The sequence below is a fragment of the Octopus bimaculoides genome, chromosome 5 (assembly GCF_001194135.2).
Source record: "Octopus bimaculoides isolate UCB-OBI-ISO-001 chromosome 5, ASM119413v2, whole genome shotgun sequence".
In the NCBI taxonomy this organism is placed as follows: Eukaryota; Metazoa; Mollusca; class Cephalopoda; order Octopoda; family Octopodidae; genus Octopus; species Octopus bimaculoides.
Window position 1 is genome coordinate 54,593,774 of NC_068985.1, and position 20,217 is coordinate 54,613,990.

Sequence of the window (20,217 nt, forward strand, 5' to 3'; positions counted from 1 at the left end):
TATATATATATATATATATATATATATATATGTATATATATATTTGTAATCTTAAATGTATGTGTATATAGATGCATTTATGTGTGTGTGTGTGTGTGTATATATATGCACACACATTATATCTATATTTTTAGGTATAATGTAAATATGTATGTGTGTGTAGGTAGGTATATATGTATATATATATATATTAGTGAGAGAGAAAGAGTGAATATTATATAATATATGTATGTATGACTGCATAGTTATTCAATCAGATTTTTTTTACAATACCAAACAGATTTTTAAGATTTCCCTAAATGTTTAATATATCCAAAATTACCAACAATCTTTACTAAAAATCGTATGAATTACTTCAAGAAGCAGTGAAACCAGAACTCCATTCACCTCTTCACCTTTTCATTGCTAAAACCTATCATTGTTAAGACTAAACAATTTTCTTGAAATTCACTGCTTGAAATCTTATTTTGCACTGCAGCCTTGGAAAGCTAAGTGCAGAGGTGTTTATGTACCGACAAAACAGCAGCAACAGCAGCATCAGCAGAAGCAGGAACAGTAGCAGAATGTCAGAATGTAGTGGCAAATGCTAGACATAGTAGGCTTAAATATATTATAGATGCTTTTCTTTTCATCTTCTTCCTTGTTGTCTCATATAACTGTGGTTATGTAAGATGTTGATATCATTTGCTTACGAAACACTGCAGGAGCAATAAGATTTCTGTGATATACAGAATAGCTATAGGTAGGAGACAGACGATGATTTCATTAAAAATATTACGGGATCTTGTGCTGAAAAAGGATATAAAAGAATATACTTTGAATTACTTTTTTTTTATAAAATTCTCACTTCTTCAGTTCTTCACCTCTATTACCTTAAAATATTGCTCTTAATTGTTATGTAATAAGAAATTAAACATATTCTTGTGAATAAGAATATTCACTTGAAATTGAACTTGGGAACTTAAATAATTTACACCTGATTCCTCTTGTTAGTGTGACAAATTCTTGGTGATATGATTAAATCCTATCTTTAGTTGTCAATTTATTTAAAATGTCATGCATGCATATAATATACGTGTGTGTGTGTGTGTGTGTGTGTGTGCAAATATATTTGTTCATTAGAAAAAAATATTTTCAACTTAAATAAATAAGCCAAGCTAAGACATAGAAGAGTTATTGCCATCATCATCATCATCATCATCATCATCATTTTAACATCCACTTTTCTAGGCTTGTACAGGTCAGCTAGAGTTTCTTGACGCAGATTTCTTTCCTCTCTCCAACCCTCACCCATTTCCAAACAAGGTAATATTTCCCCATGGCCAGCCATATTTTTCACAGTGGGATGGAAACAAAGGATATTGCTTTATGACAGTGATGCTCATTTACAATTATCACACATTCTTAAGACTAGGAAACGGATACACATATATAAATACACACATACATAGACAGACAGACAGATTGGTTGATTGATTGATTGATTGATTGATTGATTGATTCACACACATACATACTTGCAGCCTAGAAAGAATTGAGTGAACTCAAAGCTGGTAAGGATGGTGATGTTATAAGGAAAGAAACAAGATCCCCTTGATATCGTCAGGGAAAAAGCTTCTCTCAATCTGTAGAAAAGGAGTAGGTAGAAACTCCATACACTGTACTCAGTGTGGGCTATGGACATACAAGCGGTGTAGGAGAATTCACAGGCAGACTATCAGAGAAGACAAGTTTTGTCTGTGGCAGATGCACTGGAACAATACACACTAAGAATGCACTAGAAAAAGACTTTCTTAAATGCTTAGCCAGCTCAGAGTAGTCTATAATTTCTGTTACCTAGGTTACATAATTAGTTGTGAAGGTGATTATTCTGAATGTATGGTGGATTCTCCTGATGTAAATGACAGGCGATTTGTTTATAGTGGTCAAATGTTGGTCTGTACATTAGCTTCTTCCTTCCTTCAAATCAACATTGCCTGGACTGGTGCATGGTGTGCCACATGTCAGGCACCAAAGAAATTACAGAGCAGCATGAAATGAAGTGTTTTGCTCAAGAACACAATGCTCTGCCTGCTCCAGGAATTGAAACCACTATCTTGTAGCCACTTGTGTAACACCCTACCCACTCATGTTCTCAGAGAGTAGTTGCCAGAATAAGAACAGGTTAGAAAAAGGGTCAGTAAGCCTCTGCTAGCAACAATGGTTCTCTCTCTCAGAGTGAAGGGCAGAATGTATGAGACTTGTGTTAGAATTGTGCTGCTGCATGATAGTGAAACATGGGGTTTGAATGCAGAAGACTTGTGAAGGTGAGAAAAAACTAAAGCAAGTATGCTCCAGTGGATATGTAATGTTAATGTACATGAATGCCAGAGTACAAGTGACATGAGAGAAAATTGGGTATAAGGAATCAGATGTAGTGTCCTAGAGAGAAGGCTGTCTTGGTATGGATATTTGATGCATATGAAGGATAACTGTTGCATAAACAAGTACTAAAAAATTCCAAGTTAATGGAACCCTTGGAAGAAAGAGATCAAGGAAGACATGGGATGAAGTGGTGAAGGTTGATATGAAGATGCTGCATCTCACAGAAGAGATGAGGAAAAGCAGTACTGATTGGTGATATTCAGTGCTACAAAGAAACATACCCTGATATAAGGATAATGTTTAGAGTCTCTGAGATACTCTGTGCTCTGCCAAGCATAGAATATATAACTTGCTGCTTCTCCTCACCTTACATACCGCAAATTCCCTGACTTCCAGCATCATCCTGTTTCTCACCGCCCACCACCACTACCACCACCAGTTCACTTCATTCTTCTAATAAAAAGACTACATTGGTCCACTCCATCCTTCTGACTCCTTCACCGTTCACTAGGCTAATGTATTAGGCCATCCTCATTCTTCTATAAATCCTTCTATCTACTGCATCTTTGTTACCCTTTATACCCTTTCTACTAACAGCCATTACACTCTCCCTTCCTGAGGGCTACTTCTATTCGCACTCATCTCTTAAGGAGTATCACATCACCCATCCTTATTTTTATCCACCTCTACTGTTCTACATAATCTTACCACTTAAATCATACTACTGCTTCTCACTTTCAGCCAGTCATCCAAGCCCTTCTGGTGTCATTGCTCTTTTTTCTAATCCCCTCTTTGGTCACCTGAACAAATGTACATGACCTACATTATTGTTTACTCTCAGCACTTATCCTCTCATCCACTTCCAGCTTCACTGCTAGCTTTGCACCACCCTATTTCCCCTCACTTGCCTGTCAGTCTGAGCACTGATTACTTTCTACATTGTCATCTGTACAAGGCATCACCCCTCCTGTACTCATGTCAGCCAACAACCTGTGCACTCTTAAAATGAAGAGTGATTGAGGGGTTAACCAGCGTCCTCCTGAGGTTAAAATGGTTGTAACGTCAGTTCCTATGGAACAGTCATATTGAAGTGGCGATAAACATTACTTCTCAGTATAATTACTGCTTTCATCTCTTATAGAGATTTTGTGACTAACTAATTTGCTTGTTGCAAGATCAGTGACTGGTTGTCTCTTATTTTTCTATATAATGCGAGCTGGAGCAAACTACTATTATCTTTAGCAGACTCAGATTTTTTGCATCGTAATTTGCTGTTACCAAAGTTATGTGAGTTCATTCCCTGTGTTTTTGTCTGGTATTGTGATATTTTTGTGTATTTTGCTTTGAACTGAACTGTTGTCCTTCGTGGAACAGAATTTTTGCCCTACAGGGCAGAAAATTCTGTATTAAAATTATTGTGGAAAAAAAAAAAATTGCTGAACTATTGCTGGGTAGTAAATTTATTTTATCATGTTTTTGTCATTTTTGGCAATTTAAAAAAAAGCATATGATGGAATTTAATATTGCATCAAAAATAGATTTTCCCATGATGGGAAAAGGTAATACCAGTGAAAATGTAGGTGAAACAAAAACACAGGAATAGGAAAGAGCCAGTTTTTCTGCCGCTGTAAGTGGCAATGTAAGAGAAATGGGGGTAAAAATGGAGCAACTATTTAAGTTTTGTAACTTAATCAGGAAAAGTCGTAGTGACTGAAAACTACTGCCTCCTCCAGACAGTGCAAGTGATAAATGCACGAATGGTTGTGTATAAAATTTACAACGTTAAAGAAAAAAGAATTATGGACACCAAGAATGACATTGTTGAAAGATGTTTGGCCCCTGTATGGAACCAAGTAACCTATGCTAGCTATGGAATGAGAAGTGCAATGGTGGAAGCGCAGTTCGAAATGGCTAGCCTAGCGAAGGTCTCCATGGAAACCTTAAGAAATGAGGAAATAATTCTGTTACCCACATACTTGGTTCGCAGAATGGCGAAAATTACAGTAGATGAGATCCCAGCTGGTTATGAAGTTATGTGGGTAACAGCGGCAGTCATATACGATGTGGAGGAGGTGGTGTCGATATTACAAAGGAGAAAAAAATAAGCCGTCAACTGGAAAGGCCAGGCGCTCAAGATGGTTGTTCAAGCGTCAAACGAAACACTAGAAAATTTGCCCGATAGGGTGATTGTAGGGGAGGGGCTAACCATTAGAGTAGCTGTTGAGGGACGTAGGCCTCATTGCTTCAGATGTGGAGAAAAGGGCCACATCTGCTCAAAGTGCACGAAAAAAAAAGACAATGAGGCCCCTCCCCAAAAAGCTGCGAAGGTGGTATAAGAAAGAAATGAAAAGCCAGAAAATACAACAGAAACAAAAGTGGGAACAATGGCGGAAGAAAAGACAGATAAGAGTGATGAAATGGAGTATACCACAGTATTGCACAAAAGGAAAAAAGCACAAGTCCCAGACTCCCCTCCCCAAACAAAAAAATCAGTTAAACACAACAGACACACAAAGCAAAATTTCCCAGACCAACCCTACAGTGAAACCTTTTACCAAAACCCTCCCCAAAACACAAGAAAGAATTGTTTCCTATGTGGAAACAAATGAGCCGTTGTCTACCATTATAAGAGTGCACCACAAGGCTCGAGTTTTCAAAATAACTAAAGATACGTCCCCGAATATTAGATTCACAAAAATGGACACGGGCCTATTTTTGGAACTGAAGGAAAGGTATCTGGAGGATATCAGAGACATCAGCTCCAAAATGACAGACAAAAAGTTATTAACCATCCCAGTGGCTACACCAATGAAAAGCCCAGTGGCTACACCAATAAAAAGCCCAGCGGCTACACCATTAAAAGAAAAGGATGGGGAGGCAGCTGAATTTGTGCAACCCCTCCCCAAACTCAAACTGCAAATTTTTTTCCATTTTTCACAATGGCGATTAAGTTAGGGAGTATAAATGTACGTGGCTGGGGTCAAAATGGAAACAAGCTTGTCTTCTGAACAACTTCAGGTCACGAGATATAGATGTATGCATTGCAACTGAGTCCAAGATGAGTGGATCACAAGCATTCACACCTCTTCTAAATGGCTATGAGAAATTTATTTCTCCTATCTGACGAGGAGGAGGGGGCATGGTGGTCCTACTTAAGAAGACCTTGAACTTACAGGTATGTACAGTCTTTCTGGACCCAGAAGGTAGGCTGGTCATCCTAGATGTGACCCATGAGAGTAAACAGTCCTTCAAGTTGGTAGCTGTCTATGCTCCTAAGGAGTGTAGGTAGTCTGGTTTTTATCGAGACCTAGAGCACTTTCTAGTGAAGTCAAAAACGGTAGTTCTGTTAGGAGACTTTAACACTATCCTCGATGCACAGGTGGATAGTGTTGACTCGATTGATAGGAGGGGAAATCCTGGCCTCAAGGGTTTACTAGAGAGCTATAATCTAGTAGACTATTACAGACTGAATGAGCCAAGCATTCTACAGTGGACGTGGAGTAATAACGACGGCTCACACAGATCTTATATAGACAGGGTATTGGTTAGAGAAAGAGACAGGAATACTTTTAGTTGTCCACAATTTTGTATTGTACCTTACAGGGATCACAAATTTGTGATGTGTAAGGTGCATATAGATAAATGTCATAGACAGGGACCCAGATACTGGAAGATGAACAAGTCTATTTTGACTTGTGAAGCTTTCTGTGCCTGGATTAAGGAATTAGTGCAGAGGGCACTATGTGGTGCCATCATTAATAACATATGGTAGCACGCCCACAGGAGAGCCATTCGTTTAGAGTATATTAGATCTAGCAATCAGCTAAGTTTAGATAGATCTATAATAGAAAGGGAACTAGTTAAGAATTTAGACGAGGCTATGGAATTTGGCTTTGCAGCTAGAGTGCTGGTGGCAAGAACAGTCTTGTACCGTCACCTCAAAGCCAAACATGAAGGCTCCAGAGTTAAAGCTAAGCTACGTGCAGTGGGCCGAGAAGGTATTAACGTTGCCAGATGGGCCCGTCGTGTGGAGTGTCAGAGTGAAAAAAAAGCCTCTATAAAGTCTTTAACTGATGAACAGGAGCGCAAGATCTATGAACAGGAAAAGATGCAAAAGGCCTTTCACCAGCACTTCACCCAGTTGTTTGGGGGTAGCAATGCACTCGAGCGTGGGGAGTTCCTAAAGGGCTTCCTCGCTGGTGGGCTGCGACTCTTGGCATGTGAGGCAGAATGCTGTGAAGGATCGATTACACCTGCGGAGGTCAAAGAGATGCTGGCCAAGTGCGCTAGGGACAAGTCACTAGGGCTGGATGGTCTACTCGATGAGTTTTATCATAGCATGCTGGACTTGTTCAGGAACCTGCTGGCAGGCGTTTATACAAACTGGCAACAGAATGGGAGGATTCTCAGCTCTGTGAGTCACAGAGTGGTGACACTGATCCAGAAGGACCCGAGCAAGGGGACATTATAAGTAATTACAGGCCCATAACTCTACTCAATGTAGAGTTAAAGATTTTGGCCAAGTTGTTAGCAAAAAGGTTGACACGTGTGATGGAGAAGCTTGTAGGGAAGGCGCAGACATGCGCCATTCCAGGCAGGTCAATCCCGGACACTCTTCACCTTATATGCTACACCTTAGACAGGTTGAGTAAATTAACTGGCAAAGGTGGTGCACTGGTCCATTTAGACCAAAGAAAAGCATTTGATATGATAGACCACTAGTACCTGGCGGTGGTCCTCAAAGCAGCAGGGCTGGGCCCAGACTTCCGTAGATGGATCTCCGCAATGTATAGTGGCATCAAATCCACCGTTCAGATAAACAGCTACCTGTCGGAGCTGATTTCAATCAAGCAGTCAGTTCATCAAGGGTGTCCCCTGTCTCCGCTTTTGTATGTGTTGGCTCTTGAGCCATTACTGTGGAAGTTGGAGAATTTGGGGTGCACCCCCAATGAAATTGGATGCGTTAAGTCAGTCTCTGCTTAAGCGGATGACATCACCATCATTGTGTCCAACGAGGCTCAGCTACCTTGTGTAGAGGACGCTATAAAAGAATAAGAGGCGGTGGCAGGGGCAAAAGTTAACAAGGACAAGTCCATCGGCTTGCGCCTCAGCACCTGGAGGAGGAAGTCGATATCGTCCAGTGTCTTGTGTCACTGGACAGATGGTCCTGTTAAGTTGCTTGTTGTTTGGTTTGGACCGGACTCCCAGATGGAGAAGAATTGGAGCAAGGTGACAGACAGGGTGGAGGCCCTTGTCCACACTTGGTCCGGATGGGCTCTGTCCCTGAAAGGAAGGGCGTAGGTGGTACAGGTGTCTATTGCACCTGTAATCACCTACCGCCTAACCGTTGTGCCCTGACTTGTGGCTAAACAAGTTGAAGCGACTCCTCTTCCACTTATTGTGGAAAGGAGGAAAGCCACTTGTGAAGCGCTCCGTCTGCTGCCAGGACTGTTAAAGGGTGGGTTAGGGATGCCCTGGCTTATGATGCGCAGACATGTGTTGAGGCTGAGACATCTCTGGTGCTACCTGGAAGGCAACAAGGTATGAAATCCATTGGCGGAGGAATTCTTTCCACAACCAGCCTCTTTAGAGAGATTCAAACCCAGTTTTATTAAAAGGCATAATCTGACAGAATGGCGAAAGGAGTGTCGACAGGCACTTGTGCTAATCCACAAGATGGGCAAGGCCGGCAATGGGAATACCACCTTGGTTTTGTATAAAGGGCTAGTAGAGTTTAAAAATGATGACGTCCTAGGAGGGGCTTGGGGTTCGATGAGAACCAACTTGCCAACCTGTTCCCAAAAACTTTCAGGCCGGGGTATTTGGATAATTACCAAAAATCCCTGACCTGGCAGTGCTACAGGAACGTTTTACCTGTTCGCGATAAGTTATCCAGGCATGGAATGTCAGTGCCAACGGCATGTCCAAGATGTGGGCTGGACGATGAAACCATCCAGCACACTTTTGTACAGTGCCAGAAGCTTTCAGGCTTGATAATTTATGCTGAACACGTTTTGTCACACCTAGGCAGAGTACAGCTATCAGTCGAGTCTATAATAAAGATTGTGCTGCCAACCAGACTCTCAAAGGAAGGTGAGGCATGTTTTCTCTGTTCAGTGGCAGTGTTGAAAGAGTGTGTGGAAGACCAGATTGCAAGGACTCGTGACAGGATCTTTCATGTCTGGCCCTGGTTTGCTGACATACTTCAAATACCATCTGAAGAGATAGATAGGGCTCGAGAAGAGATGCCTGCCATGAGGTGTGTTTGAGAAAAGATGGAAGGTTGTGGTAAGAAAGGTGGGGGCAAGTGATCCTGCTTAATCCTCATGGGAAAAGGAAAAGGTATAGTCGCTGGGCTTTGTCAGCTCGGTAACTCTGAATCTCAAAAAATTCTCTATAATGCAAAACAAAGTATAATACAAAGGATGAGACTGGTTGGCACTAACGTTGTAGTAGTCTGGACAATAAAGAGTTGTGCTCTTTAAGTTGCACTTAAAGTTTACCAATAGTTTTTTTTGTTGTTGTTTTAAATAGGGTTTTCTCACAAATAGCTCTATATTTTATCATATTTCAAAAAAATAATGTAAATTACATCAGTTCTTCACTTACACTTACTGAGTCTCATCCCCTATACACCCATACTAGATACTTCACTCTATCCTTCGACCTAGAACAGTGGCCTTCAGGACTTCTCCATTCAGTGTTTTTCCTGCGGATACCTTCTAATGTCGATGCTAAACATCACCGCATCAATCCAATATTGACAGTGTTCTACATCTTCTGACTAATTTGTAAAGTAAAATGTTTAGCACTCATATATAAACCATCTAAGTTTAGTAGGAAGATATATAAACTATGTTCATATATAAACTATGTTCATGTATAAACTATGTTCATGTATAAACTATGTTCATGTATAAACTATCTTCCTGCTAAACTTTAAAACATGTTAACATGAACCAATGAGGGAGCCTGTACAGGGTCCTTCAAGCTGCAAGAAATAGCAGGTCAAATCTGTCTCAAATTATGCTCTACTTTCTTAGAAAAAGATACTATATCAATTTGAAAAAATATAGACCAGTGGTAGTTTATTCAGAATCATTTATAGTAAACTTGGTATTTTTTCTCAATATTTCTCTTTCTTGAATTCACTTCACTTTTTCTCTCAGCATTTTATTTTAATCAAAATTTGATCATTTTAAACTTACTTACTTCTACTAACCAATTATTTATTCTATTATAATTTCTATTTCAGGACTTTGTTTGCTTCTGAAATTCCACAAAGATTTGGTGGTCATTGACATTTTGTTGGAAAATAAGGAAGTGCTTTGTAGCTTTCATCCATTACTTCCTCACAAAACCTCAACATTAATCAGCCTTTTTTTAAAAAAAAGGTATCCCATAAAAAGCAGCATGATGCAGACAGACGATCCTTATATGTTTATGAGAGGCAGCGAGTCCTTCTCACCCAGTGTCTTTCCCGACCCCAAATCGTCAACTTCTGCTTCGACTTCATCAACAACCCCTTCAACTGCTGGAATTGCACCTTTGGACAAGAAACCCTTCAAATGTTCTCATTGTTCGAAGGCTTTTCTCTACAGCAGCAGCCTCACGGCTCACGAGATGATGATGCATCGTTCCGATTTGCCGTATGAGTGCCGCGACTGTGGGAGACGATTTTCTCTCAACACTCATTTAGAACGCCATCAGATGATACACACTGGTAAGACATGTTCACAATTCCTTTCTGATTTCATTTTAACTCTTTTGATGCCAACCCACCTGAGACCACTCCTAGTTCTATGATACAAATTCCTTGTTTTATAGTGGTCTAAATAAAACCCTTCTTCCAAACCTTTCATGTTAATTTGTGTTCCAGATACCAGTTTAATAACGATAAAGTTTTGTTGTGTCTAGGGAGAGTCATGATACCAATGTAATGAGCACACTCACTGCTTCAATTCCACTCATTTATTAAATATCCAGTTGGATATTTAATAGATGAGTGGAGTTGAACCAGTGAGTGTGTTCATCATGTTAGCATAATGATTCCCCCTAGACACAACAAAATTTGCTTCAACACACAAATTCACATAAAATGCAAAAAACCAAATGCAAAAATGAAATGATAACAGAGATGTACTTGCATAGCAAGTGACCTGATCTGAGATTGTGTGCAGGAACAAAAACTATTGCAGCGTGGAAGGTGTTTATAAGCCATTTAAGAAACACACAAAAACTGTTAGATTCACTTCAACATTTAAATTTAATTTGCCAAAATATTTTCGTCGCTTTGAGACCGTGACCTGTTCACTGACAAAATTCCATGCTGCATTAGAGATGAAAATATTTTGGCAAATTAAATTTAAATGTTGAAATGATAACGTTATTTTACTAAATTCATCTTTAATATCATAATTAATTAAAACAATTGCAATATATTTCAACAGAAATATGATATCAAAGGGGTTCATCTTTTTGATACCAATCCATGGTTTTATGACACAAACTTTCCATTATAATTTGATTGAAATTGATATCATCCTCCAAAATTTCATGTTAATTTGTGTTCCAAGCATCAACTTAATAATGACAAAGTTATTTCACTAAATTCTTCATTGTTTTAGATAGTGTATTTCAAAAGAAATATGGTATCAAAAGAATTAAATTTGGCACAAGTAAAATGATGAACAACCATTTATTAATAAGAAAATTATTTTTGTGTTTTTATGAACCAATTTCTATGTTTTTTGTGGTCTTGTAATTTAATATTTGTAGATATTTCAGTCAGTCAATAATTATGGAGATAACAAAATCATAATAGATCCATGACAGTTTCTTATACCATTATTCCATTATTATTGCTATTAACAACTGAATGTTAATGACATTTTAATTATTTAATTATGTGATTTTGGAAGTTATTATTGCTTTAAAGCAGTTTGATTTATACTTAAATGCAAGGTTATTAAAAATGATCCCATTATATGATAAATATTTCACATTTATTTTTTTATATGTATGTTTGTGTGTACATATGTGTATGCATGTGTGTGTGTGTAGTAATAATAATAATCCATGGATGGAATTTATAAATACTTTAATGCATGTGTTTCCACGAATCACATATTTCTTAAGACCATAGTCCATATTCCTGGGATGATTACAGTACAATCTATTTTTATCAGGTGGATCATAGTTCATACATTCATTTCATCAGGTGCATGTGATTTGTGGAAACACACATAACAATGCATTAAAATATTTATAAATTCCATCCATGGATTATTATCATTATTACTATATCTATCCTACATTATATCAGCACAGTTTGGTACAACCCCATAAAACTGCTATTGCAAATTGATATCCTTAAGTTGTAGCTGATATATTAAAATAGGAGCTTTTATACACATACTCAAAAACGTTTTGCTGTAAACAAAGTTAGAGAATATATATCAGGCAGATGCCATCAGTAATTACTTAGGGTAGGCAGTTGGTGACCTTTATGTAGTTAAACACACAAAACAATAAGTGAAACACGGTGCGCAACTCAGTTGAAGGTAGATTTATTTCTGCCTTTATAGCATGTAAAGAAAACAGTGTTGTAGGTGTGTATGCAGCATGTGTACTACAGCAGTACTATGTGTAGCTTAAATACTGAGATTGAAAAGTAGGGTTGAATTATGCCTACCTAATCTACATTAAATTAAAATATTTTGCATTTTATGTATAGTAATCAGAGTAAGCTTCATAATTTTATTGAATTAGATGCATATTTTGCTATAAAAGGAAAATGCCACTATTGATCTGTTTTATTTAAAGTAGGCACTGCCTACCTTGGCTACCTAGGTGGCATGTCCCTGATATATATATATATATAGTCTTTTCTGTAATATGTGCAATGGCTTATATTTTGTAAAAGAGACAATATTGTCTTTTAAAAGATTCTTAAATCTATAAGCAGAATTTAGAGTTTCAGTAAAGAAAGCCAATATATTTCTGATTTTCTTAATTAAACTTCTTAAGCATACATCTAATAGACATACAAAGTTATCACAGATGGAAAACTGAATTTTAATGAAACACACCTAACTAAATTTTTGACAGAGTAAAAAATATTTATTACTCTTAAGCATTTTGCTGTTTGTTCATATCTGATGCTGTTTCTGTACACCAAGTTTTTATTCACTGTTTCTTATATGTCAGAACTGACAAATTTCATTTAGGCATGTGGCTATGAGTACACATTATTGGTAAGGGTCAAGAGAGCTGAAATGTTTCGGGCCCTCATGAATCACTGTTTGGACAATGCTTACCTTACTCTGATGTATATTGCATTTTTAACACAACATGCCTATGAAGAGATAAAAACTGAAAAAAAAAAAAAATCCACAATATCATGCCGCTCAACTGTGTATATATGTTAAGTATGATACATAGATGGCTATTTTACTTTACAGTAAATCTTTACTTCAGTATTGAAATGTTTTTGATTCAATACTGATATATCTTTAGATCAATGATGAGATATCACACGTTATTTAACAAGTCCTTATCAAATATTATTTTACTGGTTCATTATGATGAGTAAATTGACTACACCAAATGTCAAGCCATTAACTCTTTTGATACCAACTCGCCTAGGTCCACCCTTGATTTCAGGATACACACTTTATGTTTCAAAGTAATCTAGACTAAAACCCAGCATCAAAATGTTATGCTAATTTTGTTCCAAACACCATGTTCAAAATGAAAAGTCTATTTTTGCAAATTCTTCCTTATTCTTAAAATTAATTGAATCAGAGATGTATTTTAATGCAAGCATGTTAATGAAAGGATTAAGAGAAGACCTAGGAAATAACTCATTACAAAAATTTAACATCCAAAACATTACATATAACAATTAGCAATACAATAACTATATTTCCCAGATGTGAACATTCAGATATAGATGTAACAGGTATATTACATCCATCTGTACCAGTGGTTCTTAACCGGAGTCCACATGACCCTTGGGTGTCTATAAAAGATTTTGTTGTTAAAAATTATGTGCAATAAATTAGTTATACTTGTACAATACACACAATATCTTCACAATTTTTTTATACAACTCCTCATAATATTTAATTATAAAAATGCAATAGTATTATTTTTAATCACCAAATGGCTATGGGGCTCCAGTCAACTAAAGTAAGATAAGAATCAAAGGGGTCCATACGCAACAAATGATTGAAGACCACTGATCTGTACTAAAGACACAAACACTGACACATTCTTGTATGGGGACAATAATCTGTGCCAAGAGTCAGAAGTGAGTGATTCTCATTATTATCCATATTTAAAAAGAATAGAAATTCAAATTTAAAATATCAGTTAATTTTCACAATTCTCTTGTAATGACATCATCATCATCGTTGTTGTCATTGTCATCATCATCGTCTTTATTGCTGTCATCATCATCATTATAATATTCATCTTCATATTCACCATATGTCATCATCATTTAGTGTCCACTTTTCCATATTTGCATGGATTAGGCAGAATTTGTTGAGGCAAGTTTTCTACAGCTGGATGCCTTTCTTGTTGCCAACCCTCACCTGTTTCCAAGTAAGGTAATATTTCCCCATGGCCAAACATGTTTTCTTGGAAGATTTCAAATTAAAGGTGCTGCTTGTATGATGCTATGGGCTGCATTCACAAGTGATGGAAGGCAGGAGGCTGAACTGGATGCTAGATTTGATGGCTGGTATAGCAATACCCCAGCTCTTACATTCATTCCTCAGAAGAGGAGAGATTGGTAAAAAGGTGAAACTCACTATCTTCAATTTGGTTTTCATGCCTATCCTGGCTTGTGGTCATGAATGTTAGGTAATGAATGCAAGTGGCTGAAATGGAGTTCCTCCAAAGGGTTTCTTGAGTAATGTTACTCAACAGGATGCATAGGTTAGAGATCAAGGAATCTCTCCAGATTGAGCTTCTATTCCTCTGCATCGAGTGGTCACATCTCCAGCACTACAGGCATGAAATTAGAAGAGTTTTGCAGCAAAGAATTGCAACAGAGATTCTTCAAGCTGAACCAACTAGCAGAAGACGTAGGGAGGGACTAAAGACGAGATGGTTGAATATGGTCTATAATCTCAGTTGGCCACACTTGGGAATCCAGCTTCTGATGGGTGGATGGATGGATTAAGGCAGCAAGTTGACAGAATCAATAGCACAAAATGCTTTGTGACACTTTCTTCTAGTTCTTTATACTGAGTTCAAATTCTACCTTTCATCCCTTTGTGGGTTGATTAAGTAAAGTATCAGTCAAGTACTAGGGTCAATGTAATCAACTTACCCCTCCCCTCAAAAACTGCTGGCCTTGAACCCTACATCAAACTGGCATCCGATTCAGGGATAATGCTGTAATTTTGGTCATTTATAGGCCATGGAAACTGGGTAGCCAGCCCTATCAGTCCTAGAGCTAGAGAGAAAACAAAAACACTTGTTATCAGTTCCAAGAAATAGATTTAGTCAAGTTACAATAAAAAGATGTTAGACTTTAGTAACATGGCTGATTCAACTTCAGTAATGGTCAAAATAGCCAAACTAATCCACATCATTTATTTTACCACCTATTGTTGTTTGTTTAACCCTAGTCAACCCTGATCAAATAGATCTATGATCTAAAGCTTGCCAGTCACAATCACACAATATATAGGTATTTAGGACTGCAGTTTCTAATGTGTTATTTGAAGGTAATTTGGATGTTATTTCTAGCAAGCTAATCAACCATGTAGAAGCTCTGCCACTAGTCCGTTTACTAGTTGTTCTCTATTCTTAGTGGAAATTGGAAAAGTTTTGTGTCTGGAATTTCATTGAAAAAGTATAATTTTCTTGTGTCTGGAGGAAACATAATTAGAATGCTTGAAGGCATCTAGTTTGGTACTTCTCTGGTATTGATTTGAATTTTGGCAAGAATTATTTTGACTTTCATCATTCCAGGTTGAATTAAGTAACTATTTATAATGTATGTTGGAAACAATTCAACAGTCAGAACTTGATGATGAAGTTAATATGACATTACTGAAAATTAGATAATTACATTAGATATAATGAAACAAGAAGGACCTGTGATTAATTACATTAAATATAATGAAGTAAACATTGATCATTGATACTATTGAATAAACATCTACCATTAAAATAACTCTGAATAAAACTCCGATAGTGATAACCATCACTTTTCATACTTGCAAGGGTTGGACAAAGTTTTTGTCTTTTTGAGGCAGATTACTATGGCTGGACGCTCTTCCTGCCTCCAACCCTCATCTGTTTCAAAGTAAGGTAATATTGCCCCATGACCAAATATGATTTTGCAGAACAACACTGCTTGTATGATTGTAACACTCATTTACAACTATCATACAATGTCAAAACAAAGGGACTACACATGAACATATGTGTGCATATGTATGTTTGTGTGTATGTATATATCATCATCATCATCATCATCATCATCATCATCTAATGTCTGTTTTCCATGCTGGCATGGGTTCAATGGTTTGACCAGAGGTGGCAAGTTAGAAGACTGTGCCAAGCTCTACTAACTGCTTTGACATGGTTTCTATGGCTGGATGCCCTTCCTGAAGCTAACCACTTCAGAGAGTAGACTGGGTGCATTTTATGTGGCACCTGCATTTTATGTGACACCAAATAACTCACAAGATAAGACTCCTCAACTGAGGTGGGGAGTAGTATTGAGGGAGGTGGCTTGTGCCAAGTGATGAGAAGTTAGAGTATGAATAGAGGGACAGAAATAGAGATCTGGCAGTAAAAGAGATGCATGGCTACCTCAGGAGGAAAAAGAGAGACAGAGAACAAGAGAGGAGGAGAGGGAATGGGAAATGGTAAAAGACACTAGTGGAACTGAATCTGAATCTATGTAGCTGGGAAACAAAATACTTAACCACACTGCTACACCTGTGACTTAATATTAACTCAATATCATGCTGAATAAAACACTTAACAGCATTTCGTCTGTTTTTGCAGTCCGAATTCAAATTCCTCCAAGGTCAATTTTGCCTTTCATCGTTTCAGGGTCTGTAAAATAAGTACAAGTTGAACACTGGGGTCAATGTAATCAGCATATCTCCTCCAAAATTTGAAACTAATATCAATTTAATATTGGTTTCAAATTTTGGCACAAGGCCAACAATTTCAGGGGAAGGAGTAAGTCAATTACATCGACCCCAGTGTTCAACTGGTACTTATTTTATCAATCCTGAGAGGATGAAAGGCAAAGTCAACGTAGGTGGAATTTGAACTCAGAACATTTAGATATATGTAATGCACTAAGCATTTTGCCTGCCGTGCTAACAATTCTGCCAGTTCATTGTCCTAAATATTAAACTAATATTAAAAAATGATAACATTAAATATGTATTTTATAGATTTTACTGAACTTTTTCAATAAATCAATTATCAATGCTTTGTTATTTATCAGCAATGAAATCAATTTTTGGTGATTACTTCATTTTATAGGAGTATCTATCTAAGACAGTAGAGTAGAAGCCTTATGGCAGTTCCCTTTATAGAACATCACCGTTAGTGTCTCACTCACTCCATTATATGTTCTTAGTGGTGGAGGCTGGATGAAATAAGGCACTAAAATACCATAATCTGTTGCTAAATTATATTTTAAGCTGTGGATTTTGAGATGCTGGTGTGTACAAGGCCACTGTCAAAGAAGAATTTGACTATTTTTGCATCCTGCCTTATTGATGTATAAATTGATGCTTGAAAGGGTACCTGGTCGTTCCTGCACCTCAGCTTCACAATCGCTCACAGTGGTGCCATTGCATATTTCTATCATCATCATCATCATCATCATCATCATCATCATCACCCTCATTGTCATCAACTGCTGGACATTACTGTCTAGGGTTCTAGGACTCATATTGGCAGTTATCCAGTTTTCATGGCATTGCAAGGTTACTCATTCACAGCTGAGTGGACTGGAGCAACATGAAATGAAATGGTTTCCTCAAAAACAACATGCACTACCTGGTCTAGGAATTGAAACCACGATCTTGCAAACATGAGTGCAACACTCTAATCACTATACTATGTGTCTAGCATTTTGGGGATGTTTCAAATTTTTTTTAAAGGGTAACACATTTTCCTTTGGTATGATCATCATCATCATCATCATTTAACATCAGTTGTCCATGCTGGCATGGACTGGACACCATTATTGAATGGTGTGTGTGTGTGTGTGTGTGTGTGTGTGTGTGTGTGTGTGTGCGCGCGTGCGTGCATACTCCATTTTGATCATTTATTGATTGAGTTCTTTTTTGTTTCTATTTTTTTCTATTTTCTTGCATCTAATATATCAACATGAATCCCTATGACTGTTACACACTGCATACATTGAATACATATTGAAAGAGAAAGTAATATATCATCATCGTCATCGTTATCCTTTAATGTCCACTTACCATGCTGGCATGGGTCAGATGGTTTGACTGAAACTAGTAAGCTGGAGAGCTGCACCATGTTCCAGTCTGATTTGGCATGGTTTCTACAACTGGATGCCCTTCCTAATGCCAACCATTCCAAGAGTGTAGTGGATGCCTTTTATGTGTCACCAAGACAGGTGCTTTTACATGTCATTGGCAATGTTCAGGAGTTGATCTGAGCATAAATTTCAATATTTGTTGTACCTTAGGAGAGTCATTTTGCAATAAGAAACACACTGTTTCTATTACACTTCTTTTATTATTATTAGTCAACTAGCTACACATTTGATGAATCAGTTAATCAATTGTTTAACTAAGTCTTTGGTCAATCAGTTAGCAAGGTTTATCAGAGTCCTTTTGATGAGCATTTCATTGATGAGATTGTGAATGGCACTGAAAGTACTCTGAAAAACCTGATTAATCAACTGAACAGTTAAATCAAATGATTGATTAGTTAAATGATTAACTAGTTGAATAATAATAATACTGAAAGAATTGAATTAGAATCAGTGTATGTGTTTCTTATTGGCATAATAACCCTCCCAAAATACAAAATCTGTTTCAATACTCAAGTTCACATCAAGAATCTTGTAGACCAAATTCAAAAGTGTTAATTTAAATTTATTATTGATAAATGTAATTTTTAAAAAAAATATAAAAGTTCCATGGCTGGAATTTTTTAGTTATGTATTTTGTGACCGGTGCTACAGTGCACTTTTCACAAATATTTAACTCTGATAGTCCACCTAGTTGTAAATAGGTGCCATAATTAAGTGTAGTTTACTCTTCTCTATAACAATGGCACTGTATAACTAACAAATATATTAATCCTTTTATTAATCCATCTGAGATTGTCTGATTTTGTAATACAAACTTTATATTTTAAAGCAATCTTAATAAAAATCTTCTATGAAAAATTCATGTTAATTCATATTCCAAACACCAGCTTAGTAATGCTGGAATTATTTTACACTATCTTCATTGTTTTCAAAATTAATTGAATGAAAAGCAGCATATTCCAACAGAAATATGGTTACGAAAGGTTTAAAGTGATCTAAATTAAAACTTACTGTCAAAATTTCATCGTAATTTATGTTCTAAACACCAGCTTAATAATAACAAAGTTATTTTACTAAATTCTTTATAATTTTCAAAAGTAACTGAAACAAAAGCAGTGTATTCTAATAGAAATATGGTTATAAAAGGGTTAATGTACAGTGCTGAGTTCAAATCCTTCCAAGAACTAGAAAAAGGTCATGGGACAACCACTTAAATTTCTTTTGTTCTATAGTATTGACATTGTAATGTTTGATACATTAGTACTTTGTGTTACTCTCTCTTTACTTGTTTCAGTCATTTGACTGCGGCCATGCTGGAGCACCGCCTTTAGTCGAGCAAATCGACCCCAGGACTTATTCTTTGGAAGCCTAGTACTTATTCTATCAGTCTCTTTTGCCGAACTGCTAAGTTACGGGGACCTAAACACACCAGCATCGGTTGTCAAGTGATGTTGGGGTAACAAACACAGACACACAAACATATACACACACATACACATACATATATATATATATACGACGGGCTTCTTTCAGTTTCCGTCTACCAAATCCACTCACAAGGCTTTGGTTGGCCCGAGGCTATAGTAGAAGACACTTGCCCAAGGTGCCACGCAGTGGGACTGAACCCAGAACCATGTGGTTGGTAAGCAAGCTACTTACCACACAGCCACTCCCGCGCCTATATTTTTTGTTTTAACAAATCCATAATGAAAATCAGTGTACTCCATTTTTTTGGTTTGTTTATATACATATTGTTGTTTTAATTAAAAACTCTGGATTTATCTTTTATTGCACCTTCTTGTTTCAGGTGAGAGATCTTACCAGTGCGAAGAATGTGGTAAAACGTTCCTGCATCAGCGTTATGTCAACGCACATGTTCGCCGTATTCACAATCTCAGCAGACCTTTCAAATGTGAATATTGTACGAAAGCCTTTGCTCACAATTGCCACCTCACAGAACACATTGCCATGCATTCCAGGGAAAAGACCTGAATGTGAAGCAATGACAATCCAAATCTCTCCATCCAACTTTCTCTATAAGTAGGACCTAGTTACAGCCATCTTCTGATGAATCTGCACATGACTTCTGTTTTTTTTTTGTTTTTGTTTTTGTTCTCCTCAAACATCCTTCTCCTTCTCTTTATTCAAAAGACTGAATTGAAATGTCTGTTTAGTTTTTAAGATATCTATGATTCCCCTTTAGCATGCTTACATATTAAAGTTAATGAGGCTTTGCACACACACACACACACACACACACACACACACACACACACATTTATATATAT

General features: G+C 37.1%; 1 protein-coding gene across 1 annotated transcript in view; it reads left to right on the plus strand.

The window, feature by feature from the left end:
* The window catches only part of LOC106878880 (zinc finger protein with KRAB and SCAN domains 1), a 47,599-nt gene extending 27,409 nt beyond the window's left edge, over positions 1-20,190 (plus strand). The window contains exons 2-3 of the mRNA XM_052968395.1: positions 9,620-10,087; positions 19,737-20,190. Of these exons, the coding sequence (XP_052824355.1) occupies positions 9,778-10,087; positions 19,737-19,921 (495 nt within the window). The 5' untranslated portion in view covers positions 9,620-9,777 and the 3' untranslated portion in view covers positions 19,922-20,190. The remainder of the gene's footprint in view (positions 1-9,619; positions 10,088-19,736) is intronic.
* Positions 20,191-20,217: the final 27 nt, after the last annotated feature.